A 27,955-nucleotide genomic window follows, 5' to 3' on the forward strand; every position below is an offset into this window, starting at 1 on the left:
GCAGCACAGCCAATCATCCTGCTGCTCGGTTTCGATTACTCTGGCCTTGGTGGACTCCAGCGTTTTTTTCTTTAAGGAACTGAGTGTCGTTAGCTTGTCAGTTGGCAACAGGCTGCGAGAGTCGACGGGCTGTTGGAGCAACTTGGTACGTGAAGGAGGAAACTGATAACACAAACTGTACCGCACCTACCGTCGAGAAAACTCTTTGTACTCTTTGGGGATTTGTAAAAAAAAAAAAAAATGAAGCACTTTTCACACGGTAAGCTGTATTTGGCTTCTCCTCGTTGTGAAACATGTTGCGGCTCTAGTGAGCTGACCTCGACCACGGACCGTCAAACCAGTTTGTCATATAATTAGAAGAAAACTAGACACTTTCTTTCTAACACTCACTCACTTACAGTTTACAATGAAGTCATATAGAAGCTAATAAGTGCTAAAAGGGTGGTTCAGTTAACGCTGTTATCTTACCTTACCTGCACCACAAGACAGGCTGGTTTCACTAGTCCTTGTTAAGTTTGCTATTAACGCTCGACAAGTCTTTATTAAGACCACGTTAGTGTTAATAGCCGATGTAACTCCTAAGAACCGCACTCATATGTTACCTATTAGTGCTTTTTATTGTTTGCCATATGGTTAAGTCACAGTCCACAACCATTGTACACAAAGGCTACCAATGTAATCACCAAGCAGCAAGTACACTCCCTTTTTATATTGTCAGTCATTATGTTTGTGTTTTCATATCAGTAATGTTTTTTCCCTATCTCTTGCTGATGAAGTGTTCCTCAGAAGCCCCCTGAGCATCACGGACATGTGAAACTTGACTCTGCATTAGGCAGATGCAAGTCCCAGGCTGGATTGAATGGCACTGAGGATACAAGGTAAGCACTTTACCAGTAAATTTGAACTCTTTATTGATCCATTTCCTGAGCTACAAATGACCTCAATGAGGGCAAAGTCCAGATAGAGACAGAGAAAGAGCGAGAGAGAGAGAGATTATGGGTAAACATAGCTCAGGAAAATGAAGAAATAGAAATTCACAGAAATTGCTGTGTGGGATTCAAAGCAAACCTTTTTATCAAATAGTGTTACAGAAAAAGCAATACCCTCCCATTTAATCTTTAACACAGACATACAGGAAATCACAAAATACTGTGTTTGTCATATTACGTGGGAATCATCAAGAACAGGTTTGCCATCTTTGTAAATCACCTGCAGGGATGATGGTACAAGAAATTTAACAGATTCATGAGCTCCCATTACAAACCTGACTGCTGAATGCCCTTTAGAAACACCACAGATCTCAAGGCCTTGAATTAGACAAGGGACTATTTTTGTAGTTCTCCGATCTACAAATGTAGGCCAAGGCTTCCCTCTGAAGTGTGGACCTGAATTTGCACTTTAGGGTCTCCAAATAAAGGTCCTGAAGTGTGGATGTGGATTAAGTCAATAGCAGCAAGTTGTCTTACAGGTTTCTTTGCCCACACTCACCTCAAGATATATTTGAAATTGTTGAATATTGTAACTTGTTATGCACGTTTGCAAAGCATAGTGATTCCTTCCCCTTTAATCAGTGTTTGACTGATGGTGGTCTTTATGTCTCTATGGTGCACAGGCTTTGACATCTTGGGGTCTGAGTTAATGATGATGATTTATTGAGAGCAAAATCTGCTGTAGGAATATGCATCCCCGTATCTCCAGGCCTTGGCCCAGGCCTTATATGCTAGTATGGTTTCTTCTGCTACGGGGTTTGTGAAATTAATTCCTTATGTTCCGTTATTCTTTAAAAATGCATCATAATAATGATGTCTCAGGTTCCACTCTCTTATGGTCCTAGTCCTTGCATACCTACAGTATTCTTGCAGACCTTTATTGTTTATCAGTACACAGTTTCCCTTTTGCTTAATTTCAACAGTTGTTGGCTATGAGAAGTAGCAAAATGTCAGTTGTGAGTTTGTGAATGCTTAAATTCTTTTTTGATCAGGATAATGTTTTTCAGCATAAATAATATTCTAAAAGCCCTTCTCAGCTTTTCTCAGAAAGAAACATTTATGATTATAACTTCGCTTTTACACTCAACCCGTAAACTGTAACGGAAATAACATGCTCATTGTTAAAAAATTGTGATTTAGTGCAAGATGGAATTGATTACTAATTCACCACTTTAATTATTATTTAGATATAATGTAGACGTATAAATATGCCACACCATAATGATAACTTAGACCATAAGGCCTTCTTCTACATACATTTAGCTACTGCATACATACATGTAACTGGCAATAGTTAGTAAATCCAATTTGTATGCCAACAAATTCATACGAATAAAAGAGTGGATGATCAAATGCAGAGAGCCATTGTGTGTACCAGGCCTTGTTGAAATATACGTTTTTATCACTATCCATAAATTCCGTGGAAAAACTGAACCCAATACTATCTGGCCTACTAATTAAACGTGGTAGAGCATATGCCCACAAACAGATCCATAAACTTTCACTGTGTGACATTCAGTCAAGCGTGAATGCATTTTTGATCTCTGAACATTAACTGTGTTCTGGATCGTTATTTGATTCTAATCAAATACAATCAAAACTCTCAAAATCACTGGTTTTATCCTTTAGCCGTACCTGGCATGTGTCAGAAGAACAAATACCGTGTGAGCTTAGCTGCCATGTTGGAAAGGTTGAGTGAGAAAGGAAGGTGTCATTTTGTTAGAGGAAGGAAAAACAAAAAACATGGGTCTAGCTCCTGTGAGAGACAGAAGGAGGTTTAGGGTTTGAGCAGCAGGTGTAGTGAAGGGAGATGTCACACTCTGGTGTTTCTCGGCAGCATATCAAAATGATTTGGAGAGAACCAGAACTTCATTTACTGTCTGGGAGTGTGTTAAAAATAAATGTGTGCTTTGCTCTGTGCTGAACATTAACTGTTCAGAATCTGAATGGATTTCACTTTTTCAAGAGCTTTCACTGACAGGTCAAACACTAACTGGTTTGACTTGTGCACGTGTTTTGTACACCTTTTTTTTTTTTTTTACACACTAAAACAAATAGGGGCAGTGCTTTTTTATCATTTCACCTGTGTTGTTTTTCTCAAATGGAGTGTGTCATACTCATCTTTCACTAAGACATGGGACATAGCAGGGCAGCTCATCATTCTCTGTATAGGAATTGGCTGATACTCCTGTTGACTGTACACCTGCTCACAGCCTTGACTCATTTTGTGGCCTTCCAAGTTCGCAACATGTCAAACCTATTTTTGTACAACTGAAATTTGGTAAAAGCTTTAACCACCTGTATATCTCTTGAGAACAGATCATTTTGGTAAACACAATAATTGCACTGCTTTGTACCTTCTTTCAGTGATCACACTTTAGGTAAAAACTTTTCCTTTTTTTTTTTAAACAGTAATCAATTATAGTGCAGTACAATCACCCTTTACAGTTTTATTTCAGCTGACCAAGAGAGCATGGCTACTTAATTAAAAAAAAAAAAAAAAGAGGACTTTTAGATATTGCTCAAGCATTATAAAATATTCTTTCCAGCATGATCTATTTTTATCTTTTATCATTGCCTACAAAATGAAAAAGTTCAGTTTGCCTTCTGTCATATACTTACTCTGCTCGGCTTGACTGTCATAGTTTTCAGGCTCTTTTCTCAGGGCTTATTTAGATTAAAGTTACTTCAAACTGAGCCTCATCTTCTAACAACATGATTCTTTGATTTAATTAATAAGTGCTGGTTATGGCCTTGCTTCAGGGTTCCCCCCCACTGCTCACTCAACCATCTTGTCATCCTCCCATAGACATGTTTCCTATGCAACATGGACACTGAGCATTTAGGTTAATAGAAGTTGTTTTTATGTATTTATCTATTTTTATTGAAATGATAGGCACATTAATGTTACAACTCCCAGCCTTAGTTCTAATCAGAACAATTTCAGTGGCTTTGTTGGACATGTGATTGTTTCAGAATTTCACATAGGGGTGTGTTTTTGTTAGTTTTAACTATTTGTAGACCTGTATAGGTTATTGTGATCACTAAGATAGTGCACACAGTCAGCATTTTTTGTTGAAGTGTTAACACATATAAAATTGTATTTGTTTGGACATAAACAGTCAAAGTTGAAGACTCTTTTAAGGCTTTTGTTATGTATCCAAGCACTGTTTCCCCTGAGCTTCCTACTCATTCATGCAGGTTTCAGACAACATGAATCTTGTTGCAGATGGCTGACTCACCTTTTCAGCCACTGAATTAAAGACCATTACTGGGACATCAGCCGAAAGTGTCAGTCTGTCAAACGCAAGAGATTGCTGGCCAGTCTCAGGTGCTGTCTTCATTGTGTGCTGACAGTACCATTCATCTCACTGTCGTCATAGTAATCACTTGTTACTGGAGGCAAAAGACAGAAGCGAGGTGGGAGGTGGAAATAGGCATAAATATAGCCTGTCTATAAATATTACTTCAGAGTTTTTGACTTGAAAGCGAGACATTATTCACAATTTTACAGTACGTCACAGGCAACATTTTGTGGGAGAGCAAAAACGCAGGAAAATTGTCTGCGCATCAGTGAGTTCAGTTTTAATTTGAGCCCTGAGGAATAGTACAGCCATTTTTTATAAGATTAAAGCCATTCCTTCAGAAAAGCAGTCTTTCGCCATGATCTGCAGATTAGCCTGGAATACAGTAACATAAAACAGGCCATTTTTGTTTCCCATGAGCAGCTCTCACCTTTCACAACAATGTAGCTTTGTCTTTGCAGTTTGGCTGAGAAATGTTTCTCCAATTCCTTTCACATCACATCAACACTGATAATTGTGAATGTACAATTACAGCATTCCACACTACATTAACTTTGTGCTGCCTAGGATTCATTGCTAAATGGGATTTCTGATTGTTTTGTTAACAATTTCAGAGATATATTTGTGAAATGCAGATAGTAAGCAGAACACAATGACGGTTTTATATGTCCCTAAACCAAGGTCCCTATGATTGCTCTACCTCCTGATCCAAAGCTACCCCAGTCTGTACTTATGAAGCAGTTTTTCATTAGTGTTGTACCACACAGGCCAGCTGTTGTGTACACACATTGACTGGTATAAAACTCTAGTTACCTGAGGCAGATATGGCAGATAGTCAAATGCGTGCTAAATGTCTTTAGAAATGGCAACAGGCCGCAACCCTGATTATACAGAGAAAAAGAATTTGCAATCACGTAAACAATGGTAGTCTATGTGATTGTTTTTCATTTTGTATTTGTGGAAATCACTTAATGTGGTATGTTGACATTTGGCCAGGACTGATAACTATTTGGGGAAACAGAAGAGCCTTTGTGGAAGCAAAGACAGAAAGTTGGTCTCTGGGATTTAACCAGATGTGGCTAGCTGCGCATCTGGCTATTCCAAAGGCTTGGAAACAGATCATGGCTTGGCTTCCTGGTTAGAAAGCTTAGTCGCACTGCTGTTCTGGAGGCTACAGTTAGCTTTCTTTAATGGGACAAGTACCATTTTCCAGTTGTTATTTTATTTGTGCAGGTGAAGCCACAAAAACAACTTTTCATTACAATCCCGTCATATTGGACCGCTAACATATCTTGGAATACCATGTACATGTCCCTTTCTGTGCACAGCTTTAAAGGCAGAACACAGCAGTTAGCAGAGCTGATAATAGCATAAAGTCTGGTAATTACCAGCTAACAGAACTGCTGGTCTCAAAGACAAGTTGTTGCTTAGTTGACATCCTTGATATCAGTAATTTTTTCAGTTAAATTGAAAAAATGCTTCTCTACATAACACAATGATGACATCAAACATGTAACGATTTTCCTATTTTACTTACTCTTGTAATATCATCCAGCACAGTAGCATAGTATGGGTTTTTCTTAACTTATAAGGAAATCTGGACATGTGGGTAACAGCTACAAGTCCTAACGGCTACAGTTATTCACTAGTAACTGAAGTGAGGCTATTACTTAAAATATAAATTAATTAACTTTCAGAGTAAGTAACTAAGACATTCCTTTAGTTTAACACTGAAAAAACATGTGCACCCTGTAACAGTCTGACTTAATTATTCTCTGTAACTGGTACTTGATCTGTGTCACAGTTTTGTCACTGCAGCAGCCAAGAAGTTCATTCAAAAATAATGAGGGCTTGTTGACAAGGTTAAGCAGTTAAGAGAAGATTGCATTATTTAACATGAACAATGTCTGGACCGGTGAACTGACATGGTTGGAAATGGGCTGAAACTTACAGCTTATCAGCAGTTAGAAGCACAGTGGTTCTTTATGTGCTCTGTAAGTAGAAGGAAGTAGTAGTGTATTATGTTGGCAGCTGTGTAAATCCAGGGTCACTGTGCTATAAAAACCTACTGTTACAGTCATTCTATCTGTCTTTGTGCCTCTGTTTCTATATACTTCTTACTTAATTGATTTTTACTTCCCTATTTTGGTGGATGCTTTGTCACATGCTCTTCATGAGATGATGTGACCTATAACAGCTTAGCCATTGCAGGGATTAATTGAGCAATCCAAATACCCTGATGGCCCTAGAAAACAAATGTTAACTCTTTCATATTTGTAACAGCTATGGTAACAAAAGTTAGTAGGTGTGTCTGTCAGAAACTTGTTCAGAACTCTAACAGAATATTTGGGGAAGGGGGGGATCTTAGATTTCTATCTAATCTGTAGTTAGGAAAAACAGCTGTCAACTAAATTATGTATTAAAATGTTTGTGTTTTGTAGACCTACTTTGCATTTTACATCTGTCACAGTAGTTGCTGTTTGATTAGTTGATTAATTGAATATCCAGCACTTTCTAACTCACTCTCTGAAATCTAAGATCGCCAGGTTTTCTTTAAGAATTTTTATTCTGCCTGTATTGTTCTTAATTTGTAAGTCACCTTAGATATAAACATCTGCCAAATGTAAAGAAGTACTACCAAAATGTACTATTTATGTCACTGTGTGATATGACTATATTTAAGATTTCAGCTGATGGTTGGATAAAAAAAACTTTATTTTGTTTACCAGCCTAAGACTACATGTGTAGGTTCATGCAGAAATATCTCATTACACAAAAATTATTGTCATCATTTTTTCCCAGCCATTGTTTTATGTTTTTTCGTCATTCCCGAGTATTGTCATAGGACAAAACCTTGAATTCAGAAAATATTTTTTTTATGGAGATCATAATTTCAGAATTGTACACCGCACACTGTTTAATAGTTTAATGAGTCCTACTGTCATGAGACCCATTCACACATTAACAGCTGTAAAATTTAATTTCAAGGAAGAAGAAGCAGCAACACAGATATTTTTACAACAATGAGAACTAGAGTATTGCTAGTATGGGTTTTTACTGAGATGAACTAAGATAAACGCAGCACACTGGTCCTCCGAAAACAATAACATAATCATACTTTGTCAATATATGTTGGTTTTAGTGCTCTAGTTGGTGGAAGAAGGCTGGGAAATGGTTGATACACATAATAATCTCACTGCCTAACAATTCAGTCCCTGCCGGTCTTACCAGTTTGCCAGCATTCTTGACAACAGTATTGGTTCTGTTGTCCTGCTATTGTTTCTTTGTCTCCAGAACCTGCACTCTGAAAGGACTGAAATGCATTTACCAGCTTACCACAGCCTCACACAGCAATACACACACATACTCACACACTCTCTCACACCTTAGTCTCAGTTAATGTTGTTCAGACTCATTCAGCACTACCGTACTGTTCATCTTACTTGTCTGCATTGTATACGGTATTCCTACAGCAATGAAGACAGCGGGAATGTGAACATATTAGAAAGATGGTGCCATTTTACATACCAGTTGTGATAGATTACAACATTTTAAGCTTGAGGTGCCTCAAGTATAATAAGATAAAGCTGAAACAGTAAATGGAACCCGTTTCACTAGAAATGTATGTTAAACTTTAATTTCTCCCACACAATAGAGCATATCCCTTATGTGCAGATATTATATATCTGTGAATTATGAATTGACTGGAGCTGTTGTAGATCTGTTAACAGCTACTGTAACTGCAATGTTGACTGGACATTTAATATGAACACTGGGTTGTGAGACACTTTGCAAGTCATCAGCTAAAGTGTTAGTGGAAGCACAGGGAAAGGCATTACTACTGCACCTAAACAGCAGGATTTGAAGTGAGACTTCTTCTAATCCCTTCCTAGGCAACCTGGATAAGGTATAGTGGTGTGGGATTTCATTATGTTTTCCACAGGGGAAAGTGTGAGGCATGTTTGCAAGTGTTTTTAAGATATTTATCTCTTGTAGTACCCTCTTAAATCGTGTGATGTCATTTGAAACAGTAGTTTATGACATTTGAGATGCTTTTAGAGGCTGGCATGTGGTGTTATTTTTGCAGAAAGAAATGGACAGAATGACTTGCAAAAACACACTTACTTTACTGAGCTGTAAGCCTGTTGAGCCAGTTTGGCTGATATTTTAGGCCCTCATGCATTTACAGTAGATGGCACAATGTGACACACAATGTAAGACACAAATGTGAGGACTACTTTTGCTTATGTAGCCAGAACATTTACTCCTTGAAACAAAGAATAAGAAAAGACAGACATATCTGTGAACCTCTGGAAACCTTTCCACAATCACTCTCACTCTCTACAATCATTGTCTGTTGTTGTAAACGGTCAAGGCTAGTTTTGTTTCCCAGGTTGCAGAATCTCTTCCCATAGTTTAGCATAGCAACAGCAGCTCTGTTTATTATGATAAATAAGCTGGACGAGCTGTTGACTGGCATTTGCTTTCCTGCAAGTTCAAGACTCTTTGGTGGTTTGTCATCCAGAGTGGATTTAGTTTAGACAGAATTAGGGAGTTCAGGAAAAGTGACCAATTGTTTTTGTCTTGGGGGGGAAAAAACATCACGAGCGTTGTACGTATATTGGTATACATAATGTTTTACTCACATTGTTGAGAAACCTGATTACACATTCTGTGTCCACTAGGACATTAAATTAAATTAATTTTACAGGGATAACTTAGTGTAGATATAGTGTAGTACATTGTATAATTTGTCATTTCTGAAGGTATGACTGTTAATAGCTCTTACAAATGTCCCTTGAGAACCCTTAAGAACCTATAGCTGCTAGATGGGGGTGCACTAATTTTACACAAATCCTACTGTTGCCAGGTCCTATAGATTCCTATAGTCCCCCCAAAATGTGACTTATTTTGATTTGGTTATTCCTGTACAGTCTAGTGGATAGTGAATCCAGTAAGTATTCCCCCTTGTGAGAAACAAATTAAATGCTGTGAGAAGGAAATAACAAAACCATGGGTCTCACTGTGTAGCATGAATTAGTGTGTCATCACTTGTGTTGCAAGGAAGATGCCTGAGTGACATGTCATATGGTATGAGAGAGGGTTACTTCCTTACTGGCAGTCACATCTGTGGTTGTAGGCTAGGCGATTGTGGGACACCGAGTCGTGCTATAAAAGTGTTCTTTTTTTTCTTTTTTTTTAAAGCCCAGTGTTTTTTGCCATAAACATTAGACATGACATTGCATTTATTCCAAGAAAATCTACTGAAACAAGAATTAAACTTGGTAAATGTTACTTCTTATTTCTTCTTTTAGCAGACACACTTATCCTCACTACATTTAGCTACTTCTGCTTTAGTTAGGAACTTTCTACATTATCACATTGAGAAATGTGGGAATGGATGTGAATTTATATAAATAAAATAGTGATTAAGGCAAGAAGTCATCCCACAAAGGCGATAACATGACATCCGGCTCCACTGTTGTTGAAATCCCTCTGTGGTTTACATGTTTGTTTTTCAAAGTATTAGCAGGAATATTATTGTTATATTGAAAGATTACAGAATTCAGGATCCTGTCTTGTTTGCAGTTTCTTGTATTTATTTTCTTTATTACTGTAAATTTTGGCTGTGTGTTCATGTTATCTCAATTTGTTGCTCTGAGTTTTCTAATATTGGAATGATGGAATATCAGGTGAAGTTGTAGCATGTATTACAGAAAGGTTGCTAAAGAATTTTATCATAACTGACAAATGAAACTCTAAAATGCTTAGAGGTTGTCTATGGCCTTTTTGAATGACTGTGGTAATATGTATGGATATCTGTAGTATTTGAAATAGCTCTGCTTGTCTTTTCTCATTATCAGTGTGTGACTTGATACAGCAGAAGTGAGCTGTGAACTTGTCCCTAATGAGTGCAAAACACAAGAGTTAATGAGTCTGGCTTGCTTCTCTAATTAGCTTCATCCGCATGGCAAGATATTGTTCTGCCCTGTCCTCCAAGTCACTTCATTGGCTAAGGGAAAGGATCTACAAGACAAACAGGGAACTACACACTTAGATCATCATGAATAAGCATGTACTTTAAGTACACCACATGTTTTATACTCTGTTTATTATAAAGGTTTTACTTTGCCATTTTCTCACTAATCCTATTGTGCTGTTGGCATGTATTGCTAGCTCTTTTGAGTCTTGTAGGCTAAAATAGAATCCATCTCCCACTGGTAATTCTCTAGAATGACCACATTGTGTTGCTGCTTATGGAAGGCTGGCTAGCTAGGCAGAGAGGTGGCTGGCAGATTGCCTGGCAGGGTAACAAGCTCACTCGTGACAATGAGTGGTCAAGTGAATCTGTATATGAGCCAGGATGACCTCATGCCACCTCTGTTATCCAGACAAGGCACAAGGAAGCCAGTGCCAAATGTCACTAAGGCATTACAATAATTCAATTTTCACTACCAAAAAATGCCTTGTGAATGCAACTTTGTGATTACATTGTATTGCCACATACTGTACTTTATGTCCTGGTTTCATTTTCACAGTGGTCACAAACGATCGAAGTATTAATCATTAATCATACTAATACTGAACACTTGGCTTTTGCAACATGCTACAAACCAAGTGGTGAATAGAAAAGTATGTACATAATGTAAAGTAAGATTTGAGTTGAGTTTGGGCTATGTAGTAACATTTTAGTCACACTCAGGTGATTATAAAGCAAACAGATCCTGAAATTTCAGAACATAATTCACAACCAGTAAGACACTATCATCCTGGCTCAGAGTTTTCATTTTGAAAACAGACATTTTTGAATTTACCTACTACAGTATTTCTGCGGTCCATAGTTTCATTTGAGGTATAAAACGACAGCAACTCTGCTAGCTGTCTCTGTTATAGTATATTTGTTTGCAGTCCCAGTGTTAGTATGGACTTTGATAAACATGTGTTGATTTTCCCAATAATTTGAAGAGTAGCTGTACTTTGCACTGTTTTTAAATGATCATTATCGAAAGTTATTGTCAATGAGGTTTCCAGACAGTATAGTTGTAAACAAGCTTGGTAAACTAGTGACTCATCGATTTCAGGCTGTTAGGCCACCCACCAGTCTGTGTCATTACACAATGTTACATGATTTTCTAGCCTCTGTTCATTATCTGGACTCTCTGTGGACATGTGCCCTCAAAGCCTGAATTGCAAGACAATTTTTAATTCATCCCACTACTACAATTAAGATATACTGTAAGCATTTGTAGAAATAGTTGGTGGCCAGTATTTTGGCAGTATATTTGGTAAAGCTACAGGCTCAGCGACATGACAAATCTATTTTGTGATTGTAAATATTCACAATCTAATATTCAGTGACTAGAGTTTTCATTTACAAAAGCAGATTCTCCTTACCACTGTACAAATCCTGTCCAAATATCAGGCAGCTGCATATGTCATACCTTGTTAGTCTTGTTTTAGTCTGGCTATACTGCATTCATTTTTGATTGCTCCTGATTGGGATTTGCAGAATATTTGGGTGCTGTGTGGGGTAGGTATATGTGAAAGTGTCAGTGTCAGAATGTGAGGGGGACTGGTGCATCTAATTACTAGGTGTGTGTGTGTGCTGATTTAAAATGACAAATTAGTGCTCAAGTGACGTCTGACGCAACCAAACTGGATGAACAATACTGCACTGCATTTGTGATCACATGTACTGTCATAAATACATCATGCATGTCATCCTCTGGTCGTTAGGTAGTTAGTCACTCAATGGATGACATGAACATGATGAACATGATGCTTGATACTTTCTTTATTATACTTAAGAAATTTATTTTATTTTTAGATGAGACAGTGCCAGTGGAAATACCAAAGTCCCGCAGACAGTGCAAAAAGCAGTGTATTACCTCTGGTGAGAGAGATTCCCTTAACATGCTAGCAAAGCACTTCACAAGGAAGATGTGAGAGTTCATTATCTCCGGATTTCTAGTTCAGCAATGTGCTCTCTGGCTTGCCGCCAGGGAACACTGCAGTTTATATGTATGAGAATTTGTGAGCTACTAGTTATTTGCTACTAGTTGGCAAATAACTAGTAGCACATTTTAAGTCTATACATTTCAAAATACAAAAAATTCCCAATAAGATTAATTGCTCAAACTGCTTTTGCTAACATTGACTTTGATTTATTTTTTATATATAAGAAACAAGTATGCCAAACCACCTGACAAAGTGAGATTCCTGAACAGTTAACATATGTAATCCAAAGTAAGCCTGCAAAATAATAATTTAAAACTATATTTCAGAATTTTGAGTTGTGTCCCAAAATGTCCTATGTCTGGCTTGTTTTAATTTAGAAACCATTATTATTTGCTGCTTTTGCTGTACTCTACAGTAAACTACAGTGATTTTTTTATTGCAATCATCAAGAAAATTTTTTCTCATACACTTTCAAATTATACGGCAAAAGTATTTATAGTATTTTGAACTAATTACATTTTTCACACCATGAAGAACACAATGCTCCAGAAATGTAGACTACTACAGTTACTACATGCACTTTCTCAGCATATTGAATTGAGCTTTTTTTATTATTATTGATTCATCTTGATTAATCTCTAATTGATTAAAATGTATCAATATATTATTTTATTGTGTAAAATATCCAAGTCAGCATCATTAAATGTTTTGCCCTGAACCCGAACCCAACAAGATATTTAATTTACTACAGAATCTGACCAACAATATCAACAAATGCTTACATTTGGGGTACTGTAATTAGGGTTAATATTATTAAAATAGAAGACTTTTTTCACGATCAGCCATTTAATAAACTCCAAATTTATTAATTTTTTCACGTTTATTTTGTTATTTTCTTTAAAGGCTGCAACTCAGTGGGAGTACTGCAATGACCAGTCAGCATTCCAGCCATGCAGAGAGTGCACACTCCACAGACAAACAGCCACCTGCTGTGGCCCCCAAACTTCATGTGCAGCGATCACTCTCAAAGGACACCATCACCATCCACTTCTCAGCTTTCGGGAAGGATGAAGAGGAGGAGGAGGAAGAAGAACTGTACAGTACAACAGTCTCCACTACCTCAGCCACTCAGGATGACTCAAATATTGTGACAGCCGTAGAGGCGAGCGAAGAAATGTTTGAAGGGGTGCCACTGGACTCTGCAGTTGAGGTAGCTGTCCTACCTGAATCATCCAGACTTTCTCCTATTTCTAGACGTCACACTAACGGTTCACCCACACAAACTCTGTCAGCATGTATTGCTGAGCAGAAAGGCTTAACTTCCAATTCTTCTCCTACTAAATCTTTGAGCTTTCCCTCCAGTGACAAACCTTTTTTAAGCTTGGTGAAGTCTTTTTCGTCTGATGCTGAGGCTCGTGATGGAAACACATCTATTCCTGGTCCATCAGTAAGACACAGGCATCTCATGAAGACTCTTGTCAAATCCTTTTCTTCAGATACCTCCCAAGACTCCTCCTCTTCCTCCTCTGCATCCTACCGTCTTCCAGAATCCCGTCTTAACTTGCAACTCTTCAAGCAATTTACACAGTCACGGATGCCGTCTGCTACAACGTTGTCAACTGGTGACTCTAAAACTGCCCCCTCCTCCCCGCTAACCTCACCAGATAACCGCAGCTTCTTTAAAGTCTCAGACGTTGAGGCACGTATTGAAGACACAAAACGACGTCTCTCTGAGGTCATCTCAGAACCGCTCCAACTTCTGAGTAAGATCATGGATGAAAAGAGTAGCAGCTTAGTTAGCAGCAGCATTTACCGGCCCAAGGCCCTCTCTGCCAGTGCCTCAGAACTCTCCATTGCTTCTATCAATGGTCACCTGGAGAGTAACAACAATTATTGCATTAAGGAGGAAGAAGGAGGTGAATGGGAGGCTGAGAGCCCCAACTGTATAGCCACTGTTTCACCAGATTCAGTTCCCTCTTCTGTTGACACTAAGAGCCCCAGCAAGTCAACTTCACTTTCCATGTCATTAGACAAGTGCTCTATGTCTGCTCTTGCTAAACAGGAGGATGAGGACTTTTGCATCCTATACAGTGATGACTTTGAAACTTGCACTGACACAGATGGTGATGGTGTTGATGGAACTGATGAGACTGGAACTGGTAGTCAAACTAAAATGCCACTAAGTGGTAGTACTGAACCATGCAGTGAAGATGAATCTGAAAGTATTGAGCTGACACCCAGTGTTCCACACTATACTCTTATAATCCTTACTGTAATGGTCTATGGGTATTTTGTATTACCTATGCCAAGTTACATTGGAGGAATGCTGCTTGGGATTGGACTGGGTTTCCTTTTAGCCATTGGTGTTGTGTGGTTGACAGGACCAAAACCTTCTGGTGGGCATATCAGATGCCATGGGAAGCTGTCAAAAATAACCAAGTTGGACATTAAAGAACCAGAAATCTATAAGGTCAGTGTATCTTCACTCAGTTTTTTTTATGTATTTTAATTTGAAAGTGCTGCTAAATAAATGAAATATAAATTTAAGAGGCATATCTCCTTGACAGTTTTCAGACTGAAATTACAAAGATGCAAATAGGTTAGATAAGTAACTTGGCTGAATATAGACACATTAAAAGAGTACTTCAGAAAGCAAATGACAACAAGCTGTTTGTGCTTTAACTTCAAAAGACAATGCTTAAAATACACAGGTGATATATCCTTTCTGTCATTGTTTTATTATATGCACAGTGTGTTGATCACAACACACCTCCTCCACCTCCCTGAATTGTTGTTGCTTCTTTGTCAGTGTACTGTAGCTGTTGTGGCTTTACATGTTCAAAACAATATAATACACATTTCATACATTTTCAAAGAGAACCATCTGCAGAACAATGAACAACATCCTATCCATTGTTGTTGACCGCTAACCTATGTTAAATTGTTACAGGGCTGGATGAACGAGATCTCAAACTATGATCCAGAGACGTACCATGCCACACTGACACACTCTGTGTATGTCCGACTGGAGGGCTCCATCATTCGTCTGTCTAAACCCAACCGCAACATTGCCCGGCGTGCCACCCACAGTGAACCAAAACCCGATGTCACCTACATCAGTCAGAAAATTTATGACCTCACCAACAGCAATGTATATTGTCACACCTTTTATTTCGCCCCAGACACGTTAAAATTGATTTATACAGTATATTGTCTGTCCTTACAGCTTTGGACATGTGCTACTTAATTGTTAAAATCAATAGGAATTACTTAATGAAATGGTAAATCCTTGATGCTAGAATAGAGAATAATAAAAAAAGTACACAATAGAGATTTGTGTCTTACAATAATTCTGAAAAAGGTAAGAATGTGTTAAAACCAAACTTTGAAACCAATATGATTTGTCCTAACTCTTTCCCTAGGTATATCTAGTGCCTCACAGCCTGGCCAGAAAGCGTGTATGGAACAAAAAATATCCTATCTGCATTGAACTTGGCAAGCAGGATGACTTCATGTCTAAGGCAGAGGGGGACAGGTGGGAAGCGAGTGAGGGCTTGAGCACAAGGGACAGAGGAGATGGCAGTGGGGGAGCACTGGAGAGAGGAGTTTCATCTTCACCCAGAGACATTGGTCAGACCCTTTATCTGTTTGGAAGGACTGGGAGGGAGAAAGAAGAGTGGTTCCAGCGGTTTCTTTCAGCAGCCAGACTGAAGGCAGACTTAAAGAAATCCTCCAGTTTTCCAGGAAGTAAGAGCTGTTGAGGGCAAAGATTTTTCTATTCTTTGTCATGTTTTATTTCCAAGATTAAAATTGTCCAGGTGTTTCATAAAATTTTATAACTATACATTGCTCACCAAGAAAATTATCGTTTTTAATCTAGTTTGAGTATGGTATTTTAGGAGCAGCACTCGGTGAATGTGACTGGACCATTCAATGTCTCCCTTTTTTCTGATGTTTGTTATGACCCACAGCTCAAAGCTCTCATAGTCGCAGCAGCAGCCGCAGCAGTCTGGATGAGGCACTAGCATCTCAGCCAAAGTCTAAGGACTTCACAGTCTACTCAGCAATGGTAGGCAGTGTTAAAACCAAACCGCAGTTGGACTACAGTGTCTACATGGCCTCCGTATTGCCCAAGCAGGCAGCAGTTAATCCTGTAGCTGCCAGCCCTTCTGTCCAGAGTCCTCAGAGCAGCCCTGGAGCTGACAAGAAGGTAGCATCTTCTATTTAAACTAGTGACCTATTTTTCTTTTTGATTTCCTCACTTAGGTAGCTAACTTGGAATATCATTTGCATTTAGGTTAAACCTACTTAGTTTAAACAACAACACGTAGCATTTTATAATCATGTACTGGTAAATTAGATTTATGTTTTATTGCATTATATTATTTTTTATTGTTTAAAACCTTTAGCTTCAGAACACCACTTCAGCTCAACTTCAGCCCAGGGAGGAGGAGGAAGAGGAGGAGGCTGTTGCCTGGGTGAATGCTGCTCTTGGACGAATCTTCTGGGACTTCCTGTCTGAACCGCATTGGGCTGATCTGGTCTCCAAGAAGATTCAGATGAAACTGAGCAAGATAAGGGTGAGTAGAACAATGCCGTTAATAACCTTTTCCTCTAGAATAGGGTGAAACTGAAACAGGCAGAAAAGAGAAGAGGGTAAAGTGGTGAAGTGGAAGTGAACTTGATGGACAAATCTCAGACTGGCCAATAAAAACAAAAGACTGAGATAGGAAAAGGAGCACAGACATTGGACACTGGAAGACTGGAAGAATGTGTGATGGAAAGATTTTTCCAAGTTTGAGGTATTCGGATCAAACAGTAGAACATTTGTTATGCTACAACAGTGCTTAATACCTTCAGGTGGAGGCAGCTTGATGGTCTGGGTGCCATGCCATACCTTCTGCTTGTAATAGAGTGGCCAACACAGTCTCTGGATCTGAACCCTATTGAGCTGTGGTGAGAGCAGCTTGACTTTATGGTATCGAGGAAGACTCCATTAAGCCAATTCAACTTGTGGGAGATGCTCCAAGAAGCATGGGTGGAAATCTGATCAGATTATCTTGGAACTGGGCTTTTTTTTTTGTTTTTTTATTGTTTTTGTTTGTTCTTTAGTTTTTTGATAAAGGCAATGTTTGAATAACACAGTCATCATTTTCATTGAAATCGTAATTTCTAAATCTGAAAATGTCGGCATGTCCTGGTCTTTTGCTATATTTTCTATTCAGACTCATTTTGCATGTGTTTCCTTGGAAAACAATAATATTTCTAAGTGGTCCCAAACTTTTGAGCAGCAGTGTATACTGTGGCAGTAGCTGCAGATAAAATTGTTATCTGAATACAATGGTACAAAAAAACACGTTCAGTTTAGTTCAGTTCAGCGACTGAGACACAAAGACGAGGAAGTGGTTGACGGTAGAATAAACAATATCATATGTGCCACGTGTGTCTGTATATGTTTTCATGATTGGTATACCTATTTTCCTATTTTCTGTTCAAGTCTGAATTCTACAGTATAGTATAAACCTTTTGAAACATATGGTTGACAAACTACAGTTTTTGTCCTTTATAACTGTTATTACTGTTGTTTTGTTTTTCTCACGTTATTTAGTACGGTGTCCTGTGCTCACTTGAATGCTTCTCTGTTCTTTCAGTTGCCTTACTTCATGAATGAGCTAACCCTGAAAGAACTGGACATGGGCTCTGTTACTCCGAGAATCCTTGGGGCATCCAAACCCTCTATTGACTTCAGAGGCAAGAAAGAAATTTATTTTAAACATTAATACACTTAAACACACGCACACACATGCACACACACAACACACACACGTGGTTGTTAACAAGAACTATAAGTTACAATACACCTTGTTCTGTGCACTGTTCTTTAGGGAATATCTATTTGTTGTACAGTCTTTATTTATCCACAGAGCACATTTGAGCATTTCACAATTACCCTTTACCTTTCTTGGCAGTCAGTTATATGGTCATACTGGTGATAATAAAGATCAACAGGTGGTAATACTTGCCTGTTACCTAACAGGATACACTTTGCTATTAGGTTTCTCATATGAAGTAATTATAATGGTGGATCTACACCAGGATAGTGGTTAATAGAGGTCATAAGCTTGCACTCTGGCACCTGTCTCAGTGTGTTAGCTAAATTGCATTTATACAGCAAAGAAATAATTAGCAAGCAGATGAACCTTATCTTAACCACCTCCTGCAGATGGCATTTAGTTTCAAGAGGACAGTCACTTCTTGGCATGACACCAGGACAGACAAAAAAATAAATTGCAGACATTGCTGTTTTGTATACTTATAGCAGATATATCTCAAACCAACTCTCCAGTCATGGCATTGCATGTAATTGCGAAAGCAGAACACAGCACACCCCCACAACTACACTTACACAGTGCAGCAGTGCACAGTGCATATTCCATTTGAATATACTTTTACATGAATTCAGCACTGTTTCTTCTTGTAACTTAAATTACACAAACTGAGGCAGAATTTAATGATACAAGATCTCTGTTTATGCAGCAACATCCTAAAAAGCAGTAGAAAAGTTACTGGTTATGGTGCTCCTACATTCCCTGAATGCTACATTTGAATATTAGATGACTTGATGATCAGAGGTATGGTCAGCTCCCGGAGGTTTACATTTTTACTGGTTCCTCTGTATATAGAAAGTTGCTAAAGCAACCACTGTCACTCATTTCCCACAGATGAACTGTTGCATATGTTATGCATACCCTTGCACGAACAGAAATTCTAGTTCTGTTCATACAAAGATGCACGGGATAAAGTGGCTAACCAAAACTTCACAGGAATATGTTTTGTTTTTTTCAGCTGTGACTTTGTCTAAGCTTCGACCACACAAGAATACAACTATATTTCACAATCAGAATTTCTGTCTGCACAAACTGCTTTAATGTCCTGCTTAGAACTTTTAGTGCAAAGGTTATTAGTGCACTTGGCACGAATGATGTTCTGTGATACTGTACCTCAGCAGTGTCTTAGTTATTAGCATATCCTTCCACTGTAGCTTCATCTATTTTACACTTAGTTTGGGTTACACAATCAAATACTTCGAACACTATTGCAATCCACTGCATTTGCACACACAGGAAGAAGTGCCATTTTGTCTTGTGACTGATTGCTGCTTCCATGCCCTAGTGAACTTGCTATGACTAAATAATATGTAGACAATACTAAGCCTGTGTCTGAGTTGTGACAGTTTGTCCATCCAGGAAACGAGAGCACTACTGATACCAGTCCTTACTCTCCACTGAAATCAACACTATTAAGGCTGAAATGCTGAATTAAAATTATTATAACAAGTAAACAATTTAACAACAATAACAGATGGCATGGTATGTACTTATGTAAGATTGTCAAAAACATAAGTTTTTTAAAATCCAACAGTACCTCTTGCTTTATATAGGCCTAATAAGCAGGAGACAGTTGTAGTCATAGGCAATAACAGTAGTCCATTCAGTGATGGATGCACAGGCAAAATGAGGTTTACTGTGCAGCACACTGTGGTACAGCGTGCGCTTCAGTATGTTTTACCCACTTAGCTTGTCAGGCTGTGGTACCCTTGAGGTTAGAGAGACAAGCTTGTTACTTGTAGGCTCTCAGCTGGTTAAATAAAGAACAAACCTTTCCCTTCCTTTATACAATAGCTGCTTCCAGAGTGTGTGACCAACAGTAACTCTGTTCAGAGTTCAGTAGTGAGGTAGCTGTTTACAAGACTGTTGCAGTATTACAAAAAGGCACGTGTTTGATTTAATATGAAGAAATCTTTTACCAAAGGTGTTGCATAAAACAGACTTGTTTATAAAGTGTAATGGAATAAGATTGGTTTGTGAACTCTTACCTAACTACAATATAATCTGGCCCTAAGCACTTTAGTGGGTCTTATGGTTATCTCTGGGCCGGATAAACTGAGACTTAACTGTGTGAGGGACCACGGATTTGTCCTGGTGTCAACTTTTTAAACTGACTCTGCTCTAGTTTTGATTAGAATGATTTTTTTATTTTATTTTTTAATGTCATGTGAGAGGAGATATGCATTATGTAAGATTAGGACTGAGCTTTCCATCCCCCAGTACCAAATTGCTTTTCTCATTCTTCCTTAAATTCTGTAACTAGTCTTTCTCTTTATCTGGTTTATATTCTTCTGTGTTGTCTATTTCCAGCTCTCTTGCTAGTTGTCCCCTTGCTTTTATTCCTTTTTATTTCATCTTCCCATTTGCGTCCTTACTCTTTAGTGTCTCTTCCTTCTTTCTGTGCTCCGACTCAATACCTTGTTTTTTATCACTGCAGTGCTCACATAACCCTATAATGAGGGCAGGAATTGATTGCAACTCCAGCTGAGATGGCAGCACCATTTATCCGATCAGTTCCAGGCAAAACACACCTCAATAGCCACTCTAGACGTAATCGGTGTGCATGGCACACTGTTTTGTATTTGAGTTTAATTGCACATCAGCCAGGAATCTGCAATATGCTGCCAGATGGTTTGGGTTGCAAATGAATGAATTCCTTTGTTTGTTTGTTTTTTCTGGATATATTTCTTGGAAGTAAGAGGTTAAAGAAATACTTTGTTTAGGATAACAAAAGGCATTTACAGATCCCCTTGTGTGTTTCTGCTCTTGTCAGCATCTACCTCGGCAGAGAAAATGGAAGCTTCATTCTTTTCTCTGCTGTTTGTTTCTATGATCAATAGCTTTTTACTTTCAAGTGATAGTTAAAAACTTCCAGTGGTGTTATAGTGACTGTATTCTCGTGTTTTTGCTTTTCACCCCGCTCCTTCCTGAAATAAGCATGCTGAGTGCAATGAATCAATAAACCTCTCCAGCTTTGTGTGCGTCTGCATGCTTGATCATTTGTTCTTGCTCGTTCTCTGTACTGTACAGTACTCTCTCTGCTCCTTACACCAAATAGAGAAGCATAGAGCGCAAGTGCCATGCATAAACCCTGACCCAGCCAGTTATCCACCATGTTTTCCAGGACAGACGCGTGAAGATAGGCCCACTGGCCTCAGCTCACCCTGCCTATGACTATTTTTACTTGGTGCTTTCTCAAACCATCTTTGACTTTCTAACCTTCTACTCTTTCTGTTGCTCCGAGTTCTTTTTTTTTCTGTTTTCATGTCATCGCTATTTTCACTCTCACTCTGATTCACTGTCTCAGTTGTTTTTCTCTTTGGAACACCAGACTCATTGCATTATCACGTCATTTAGCACAGCCAGCTGGTGTTCAGGCAGCAGAGCAGTGAGGAGAGGGCAGGCATCCAGCCTCATTGCTGTTTTCCCATCATTGTCCCTGGGCTATTGTCAGGGAAGCTATTTAGCTCTAATTAAAAGGCTGTGGTAGCTCGGCACCATGTGTTAGTATAGACTTAAGCATTGCATACATGTCTTGGTTGCAATGTGTTTCTATTAGAATCTCTTAATGGTTTTCATCTTACTAATTCCCCTTCACTTCATTCATCTTTCCTGCATCATACATCACCCTGTGCTGCCTCCCAGTGGTTTACAGTGAAACCACACCCAAGTCTGTGGTTAACTGTTGGTCTCTGAACACAAAAGCTTGTGATCCTGTGTTGTAAAAGACAGAGGGGGAAAAAAAGACGATGAAGTTATATAATTTATATTACAGCAGGCTTGGCAGAGCAGAGGAGAAGGGAATGAAGGGAAAGAGGGAGAGTCACGCTTATCCAACCAGGCCCCCCTGCTGATATCAAACGGGGGCTAGAGGGGAAAGATTGCATGCTCTCCAACTGTTTCGCCTCCGTTCAAAGAACCTTGTGATCTCTTCCCTCACTGCAGTCTTTTTCGTCTAAGCAGAGGGATGAAGAAAACAAAATCTGTCAGAGTCCCTGCATGTTTGATACTTCGGCAGGGCAAGAAGAGGGGTCACAGAAAGGGCAAGTAAAAGGTTAGGGAAGAAAGTGTTTCAGAAAGAAAACTAGAGACGAGGCAGCTAGGTTGTTCTCCATGTCTCTGCATAAAAACACATCTAGATTCAACTGGGCTTCTTTCAAGTGACGCTGAAAATTAGAATTGCAGAATACAGTTGTATTGTAGTAAAAGGTCAGCCAGTACCTTTTACCTAACACCACTTTGTGTCATGGCTGGGGTCGAATCAGTCAAATCATTTAGCAGTTAAGCATTTTTCTTCTGTCATTTTGTTTCTTAGATCAACATTTCTACTAACCACTTTGATTCTCCCAGGTCTATGGTTTGACCTGGAGATTTCTTACAGTGGTTCTTTCATGATGACCCTGGAAACCAAGATGAACCTCAGTCGTCTGGGCAAGGAGGGAGAAGGGCTCCGCTTAGGGGAATTTGGCAAAGACGGGTAAGACAGAAGTTTTTCCTTTTTACTTATTACTATGATGCATACTTGTCTGTGTCAGAAGTTACATTCTGTCTTCTTCTTCTTGATCTTTTGTGTTTTATATTTTTTCTATTCCTGTCACTGTTCTTCCCTTTCTGCACTCTGGATTCTGCCTTTATATGACTGTTAATTGGATATATTTCATCTCTTGGTGAGTGCTGCTTGATTTTTCAACAGTCATCTCTATCCAGAATATATCTTCAGCAAAGCAGACAAACACAATGTTAATGGAATACAGTAGGCATACATAAGTACAATACAGATGCATGGTTACCATCTTTTCTTTCCTAATGCTGATTCCATTACCTCCACCCCGGAGGGTTCGGAGATACTAATCTGAGAATTTAATACTAGTGTTCCTTTATTCCCAATATTAGCATCTGTTTATGGTACTTTATGGAACTGATTGGAGTTAGGCCGATACCTGATTCACTTTCCAATATGTGGTCATTAATTGTGCCATTCTGTCTAATAGTATTGGTGCATCCTTAAAATAAAATGTGCATACAGTATCTACTTTCAGCGGTAGACCAACAAAAGGAGAAGTGTGCTCATTTTCCATTCCTCTTACGGAAGCAGGTTTAGACTTAGTTTCATATCACATAACATCTGAAAGCTCAAAACAGTGAGAAAAACACACTGCACAACAGTTATTTCAGGCCAATTCTTAATGTGAGCAGCCATAGCTATACACACTTAAATGTGTATGTATCCCACTGATGATGTCTGGACGTCGTTTGCACATTGATGTATTTGTGGTACGGTACAGTACAGTAGAGCCCAGGTGCATGTGCATTAATAGATGTACATTTGTGTGTCTTCTTTTGGTAATTGATTTGTTGTTGTCCATGTGTTTCCAGATCCAGGCCACGAACGTACTGCTTAGCTGATAGTGATGAAGAGTCATCCAGTGCAGGCTCTTCAGATGAAGAAGACTCCTCTGAGCTCTCAAATGAGTCGGCTGGAGCAGAGGGGTGAGAGTGACTCTGTGTGAAATTACCCATTTGCATAATTGCAAGTTTATGGGATATTTATTAACTTTACTGTTGTGAAATACAATCTGGTTCATAATTATCCAGACAGTGACACAATTTTCATCATTGTGGCATTATTCCTTTCCTTGGTGCAAATCTGGGCAGATTAAGTAAAATACATGCTCAGTAGGACCCAGGTCAAGTCATTGACCTGGCCAATGTAGAACATTGCTCCTTCTTCTTTAAAAAAAGAAATCACAAAAAGTCTTATTCCATCTGCACCTTGAAGTACCTTACAGCACGCTTTGAAAAGCTACTTGTACCTCCTGGAAGGTATTCTTGTTATGCCTGTAAATACAAGAAATAACTCATGAAGTTTCTTGCTACACCCACTGAAAAAGACCCCATAGAAGGAACGCCTCACAGTGGAAAAGCATTGAAGAATTATTTGAATAGTGGGAGCTACTTTTGCATTGAGTCACAAAGGTTTTACAACACCTCACAAAACATTTGCATTTCCTCTGTTCCAAAGGCAAAGGCCAGTGTTAAAATACAAACATTTATGCTGCCTAGCAGCAAGTCTGTAACATTATAACTGGACAGATACAGTAACTGGCAGAGCTGGTTACCAGAGCTAGTACTCCAAGCTCTCTACACTATGTTATTAGGCCAAAATTAGCAGTTGCTCAGGCTCATGTTTTGACCATGGCTGTAGTACAATGCTCCCTGGGCCACATTAGGTTATTATGGGTATAGCCTTAACGACATGCTTCAGCCACCACAGCCTGGCAGTTTAGCTGTGCTCAGAGCCAGTAGATGAGTACTGTAGGTCCTGCCTTTTGAAAGAAACAATAAGCATTACATGCATAATTTCATTTGTATGTAGTGTTTCTCTAAACTGACACTAACACACTAACTAAAAATCTATCATTAGATTTCATGGAGATGCAGCTAATCTGAATGTAGTATGCAGCTTCATACTTAACCATCCTTTTGTTGAATCCAGTTTGGTTGGAGGACACAAGCCGAGCAAGATCATGCGCTTCGTGGACAAGATTACCAAATCCAAATATTTCCAGAAGGCCACAGAGACCGAGTTCATCAAAAAGAAGATGGAAGAAGTGTCCAATACACCCCTTCTACTCACAGTGGAGCTGCAGGAACTCCAAGGAACACTGGCTGTCAACGTTCCCCCTCCACCCACTGATAGGATATGGTATGCAAAGGAAATATCGTTTTTCTAGTATGTAATGTGAAGAATGCTGTGCAAAGTGAATAACATGGCTTTTAGAGTTAGAAATTCCCCAGAAATGGTGTTTCTACACGGCCTGCAGGTGACCTAATTGTTATAATATATATGTGTGTTTGTGTTTGTGTTTGTGTGTGTTTGTGTGTGTGTTTGTGTGTGTGTTTGTGTGTGTGTTGTGTGTGTGTGTGTGTGTGTGTGTGTGTGTGTGTGTGTGTGTGTGTGTTCAGCACTTGTTCAGCTGTTAAGTGGTTCATTGTGACTACTTTCTGTTGCAGGTACGGCTTTAGGTCACCGCCTCACCTGGAACTGAAGGCACGTCCTAAACTGGGGGAAAGAGAAGTCACTCTGGGTCATGTTACCGACTGGATAGAGAAAAAACTGGACCAGGAATTCCAGGTAACGAGACATTACATTTTTCTTTTTTATGTTTCAGAAATTTAGGAACTTAAAGGAATATTAAGGGAAGTAGGTCAGCCCCAAACCCATTACTATTATAATTTGTTAGCATTAATAGTACTTTTGTTTTAAATTGCATTTTGTGTTTGTGAAAAATAATTGCTGTCACTCATTCACTCTATTAGAAAGTCTTTGTGATGCCAAACATGGATGACGTGTGGCTGACTATTATGCATTCTGCCATGGACCCCCGCACAGCTGGTGGACCGTTGGTTAGTCCCCCCATGGACCAGGATAATTCTCAGCCAGAGAGGGACAGTACCACCCCACCATGAGAATTGTTTACAGTATTTCCTAGAGCTTAAAATGGGAACTGGAGCCAAAGTCCATAGGCCAGACTCTACTGCAAAACAAACACATTCCTGTACAGAGCAGGTCTTTTTCTTACCCTAGCTGAGACCATATGAAGGAACAAGGTAGAGTTGACCAAGAGAACACTGAAGACAAACTCCCACTTGCTGCTTGGTAATATGTATGGTGCCAGAGGAAAAGCGGATTTGTTTTTGAAGGATTCATATTAGACTAAGGACCCACTGACCAATGGCCATAAGTAAAGTGAGTCATGTTTGGCTTGATGAAGTTAATAAGGGTAATATATGGAGACACAAGTATGAACACATTGTTGATGTGGAAGCATTCACCAGATACCTTACGGCCTACACATGGCATGTTTTTGCTAAGGCTAGAGAGTGAGAAACAACATGTGAAGATTTACAGTATGATAAACTATTGAAATTACAAGTATTTCATAGTGAATGATACCTATGTGTAGATTCTCTACGATTTCCATCATAGAGAACCAAGTGCAAGCAGGTACTAAAAGTGTATTTGAAAAGCTCAGATACTTGATGCTATATTAATTTACCATGAAACGTAAAACCTTTATGTGGCTTTATGTGAGCAGTTTTGATAAGGTGTCAACTAACAGTATTCATTTTTGCTGTGACTACACCCTAAACCCCCCTTTTTCTTTGCCAAACCTTGTTTTTATGCCAATAATGCCGTTATCCATGTCTCTATGGAAATGATGATCAAGAGCATTCACTATGTAAATTCTATACTAATAACAAACAACAGTAAGTGCAATGATCGAAAGGCTACATAGGCTTTAGGCTTTGATCTTGTATACATATTAGATTAAAGTGTATGTCTGATGAGAAGTACGAGTCTATTGAATGTATGTATGGATGTTTTTGGTTCCTTTTTGTTAACAGTTTTTACCCAGTCACATTGATTGATTGGGGTATGCAAAATGTTGCACAAATACAAGTAAAAGTTTTGTCATTTTGTTTTCTTACGATGAACACTATCGTCTTTTTCCCAGATGTGTCATTTAGTTGTTCTGTTTGAGTAAGAGGTGATGTATTTACCTATACATCATTATTACTTGTTGGAAGTGAATTTCAGTGGCCAACTTTAATATGTGATGGACTATCCCACTCTACTGTATGTAAAAAGACACTTCAATGTAGTTAACACTTGGGTGAACTTAAAGGTACATACTATGTAGTAAAGCTATTGCCAATAATGTATAGCCTTCAGGTTCCCCTACAGAGAATATCTTTTTAACCATATTTCTAATCATAACCAAAGTCTCTTAGGCTCATAGTGCCAGATCTCTCTCTTCTCAAATGTACACATCCTATATTGATGTTACATAGTGACATAACAATTACCAATGTGCTACAATACCTGCATTAACATTTTTACAGGAATTCTTACCTTGTTTTTAGTTTTGCTTTCTTAGCGTACTAAAAGCACTGTAACACAAAGTAGATTTTTTTTTCCTCTGTGTGATTGTCTTTTTCCTTATACTTGCTGCTTTTTGTTAAATATTTGTTTTTGAAAGACTCAATCAAGGTTATGGTTGTATTTTTTGAATAAACATAATGAAATAAGATTTTTGAGGATATATGAAGATCATATCATGATTTGTATCTGTGAAATGACTTTTTAAAGATTTACATATAATTTTAAGGCCAAATTCAGTGATTATGTCTATCTGCCTTATTTATAGAGCAAAATAAATCTCTGTGAAATGAAAAGCTTTGTATTTTCTTCTTATATTTTGTATTGTGACATGACGTAGCAGCCTGACATTCAGAAATGTTTACCAACACTGGATCAATACAAATAAATGGGTAAAAGCATTAAAAGGTAGTGTACTAAAAAAAGTAATATGCACAGCAAATACATAGTATAGCTGTCAAAAGATTGTAGTTAACAGTAGTGTGAAGTTTTTGTATGTACTGTAATTAGTTTGCAATAGGCTACTGTGTACATGCCTTCCTGCCAAGCACACACTTACAGTCCCAGCTGGTACACTGGTGTGGCTGCTACGTGCTGTGATGGTATTATTGCCTTGTTTTACAGGTTAAAGACACATGATCAGCGCTGTGCATCTGTGCATCTGTGCATCTGTGCATCGACATATACACCATAGTTAATGATCCCTGTGCGCTGCGCTGCCTCCCCCAGCACAAGTTTGCGGTCGCCTAGCAACGTAGGTACGCTGTTGTATCGGTGACACTGCTGCGGTGGTAAGTGGCCTACGACTTAAATGAGGAATATTATTATTAACAGCTTCTTCGGACATACCCTGTATTTATTTGATTTGAT

The 27,955-nt window shown here is 38.7% G+C and overlaps 1 protein-coding gene across 2 annotated transcripts; it reads left to right on the top strand.

Annotated features, from left to right (window-relative positions):
* Nucleotides 1–27,381, top strand: LOC113161414 (testis-expressed protein 2-like). 2 transcript variants are annotated; one of them, XM_033326555.1, is made up of 13 exons: nt 1–145; nt 777–878; nt 13,157–14,723; nt 15,204–15,404; nt 15,676–16,000; nt 16,225–16,463; nt 16,663–16,833; nt 17,905–18,004; nt 22,492–22,618; nt 23,518–23,631; nt 24,638–24,847; nt 25,156–25,276; nt 25,462–25,611. In XM_033326555.1, exons 3-13 carry the CDS (start codon nt 13,182–13,184, stop codon nt 25,609–25,611), a joined length of 3,300 nt encoding a protein of 1,099 aa, XP_033182446.1. In that variant the 5' UTR covers nt 1–145; nt 777–878; nt 13,157–13,181. The 2 variants fall into 2 exon arrangements, with proteins under 2 accessions (XP_033182446.1, XP_026214772.1); XM_026358987.2 differs by having other exon boundaries at nt 78–259; nt 25,462–27,381.
* The last annotated feature ends 574 nt before the right edge of the window (nt 27,382–27,955 follow it).

This window comes from Anabas testudineus, chromosome 1, assembly GCF_900324465.2.
Source record: "Anabas testudineus chromosome 1, fAnaTes1.2, whole genome shotgun sequence".
Lineage (NCBI taxonomy): Eukaryota > Metazoa > Chordata > Actinopteri > Anabantiformes > Anabantidae > Anabas > Anabas testudineus.

Bases quoted from the DNA above. Each gene is read 5' to 3' on its own strand.
- LOC113161414 (XM_033326555.1), top strand. From the start codon at position 13,182: ATGACCAGTCAGCATTCCAGCCATGCAGAGAGTGCACACTCCACAGAC. The intron at 16,464-16,662 runs GTAGCATCTTCT...TAAAACCTTTAG, and splicing joins GCCCTGGAGCTGACAAGAAG to CTTCAGAACACCACTTCAGC. The intron at 16,834-17,904 runs GTGAGTAGAACA...CTGTTCTTTCAG, and splicing joins TGAAACTGAGCAAGATAAGG to TTGCCTTACTTCATGAATGA.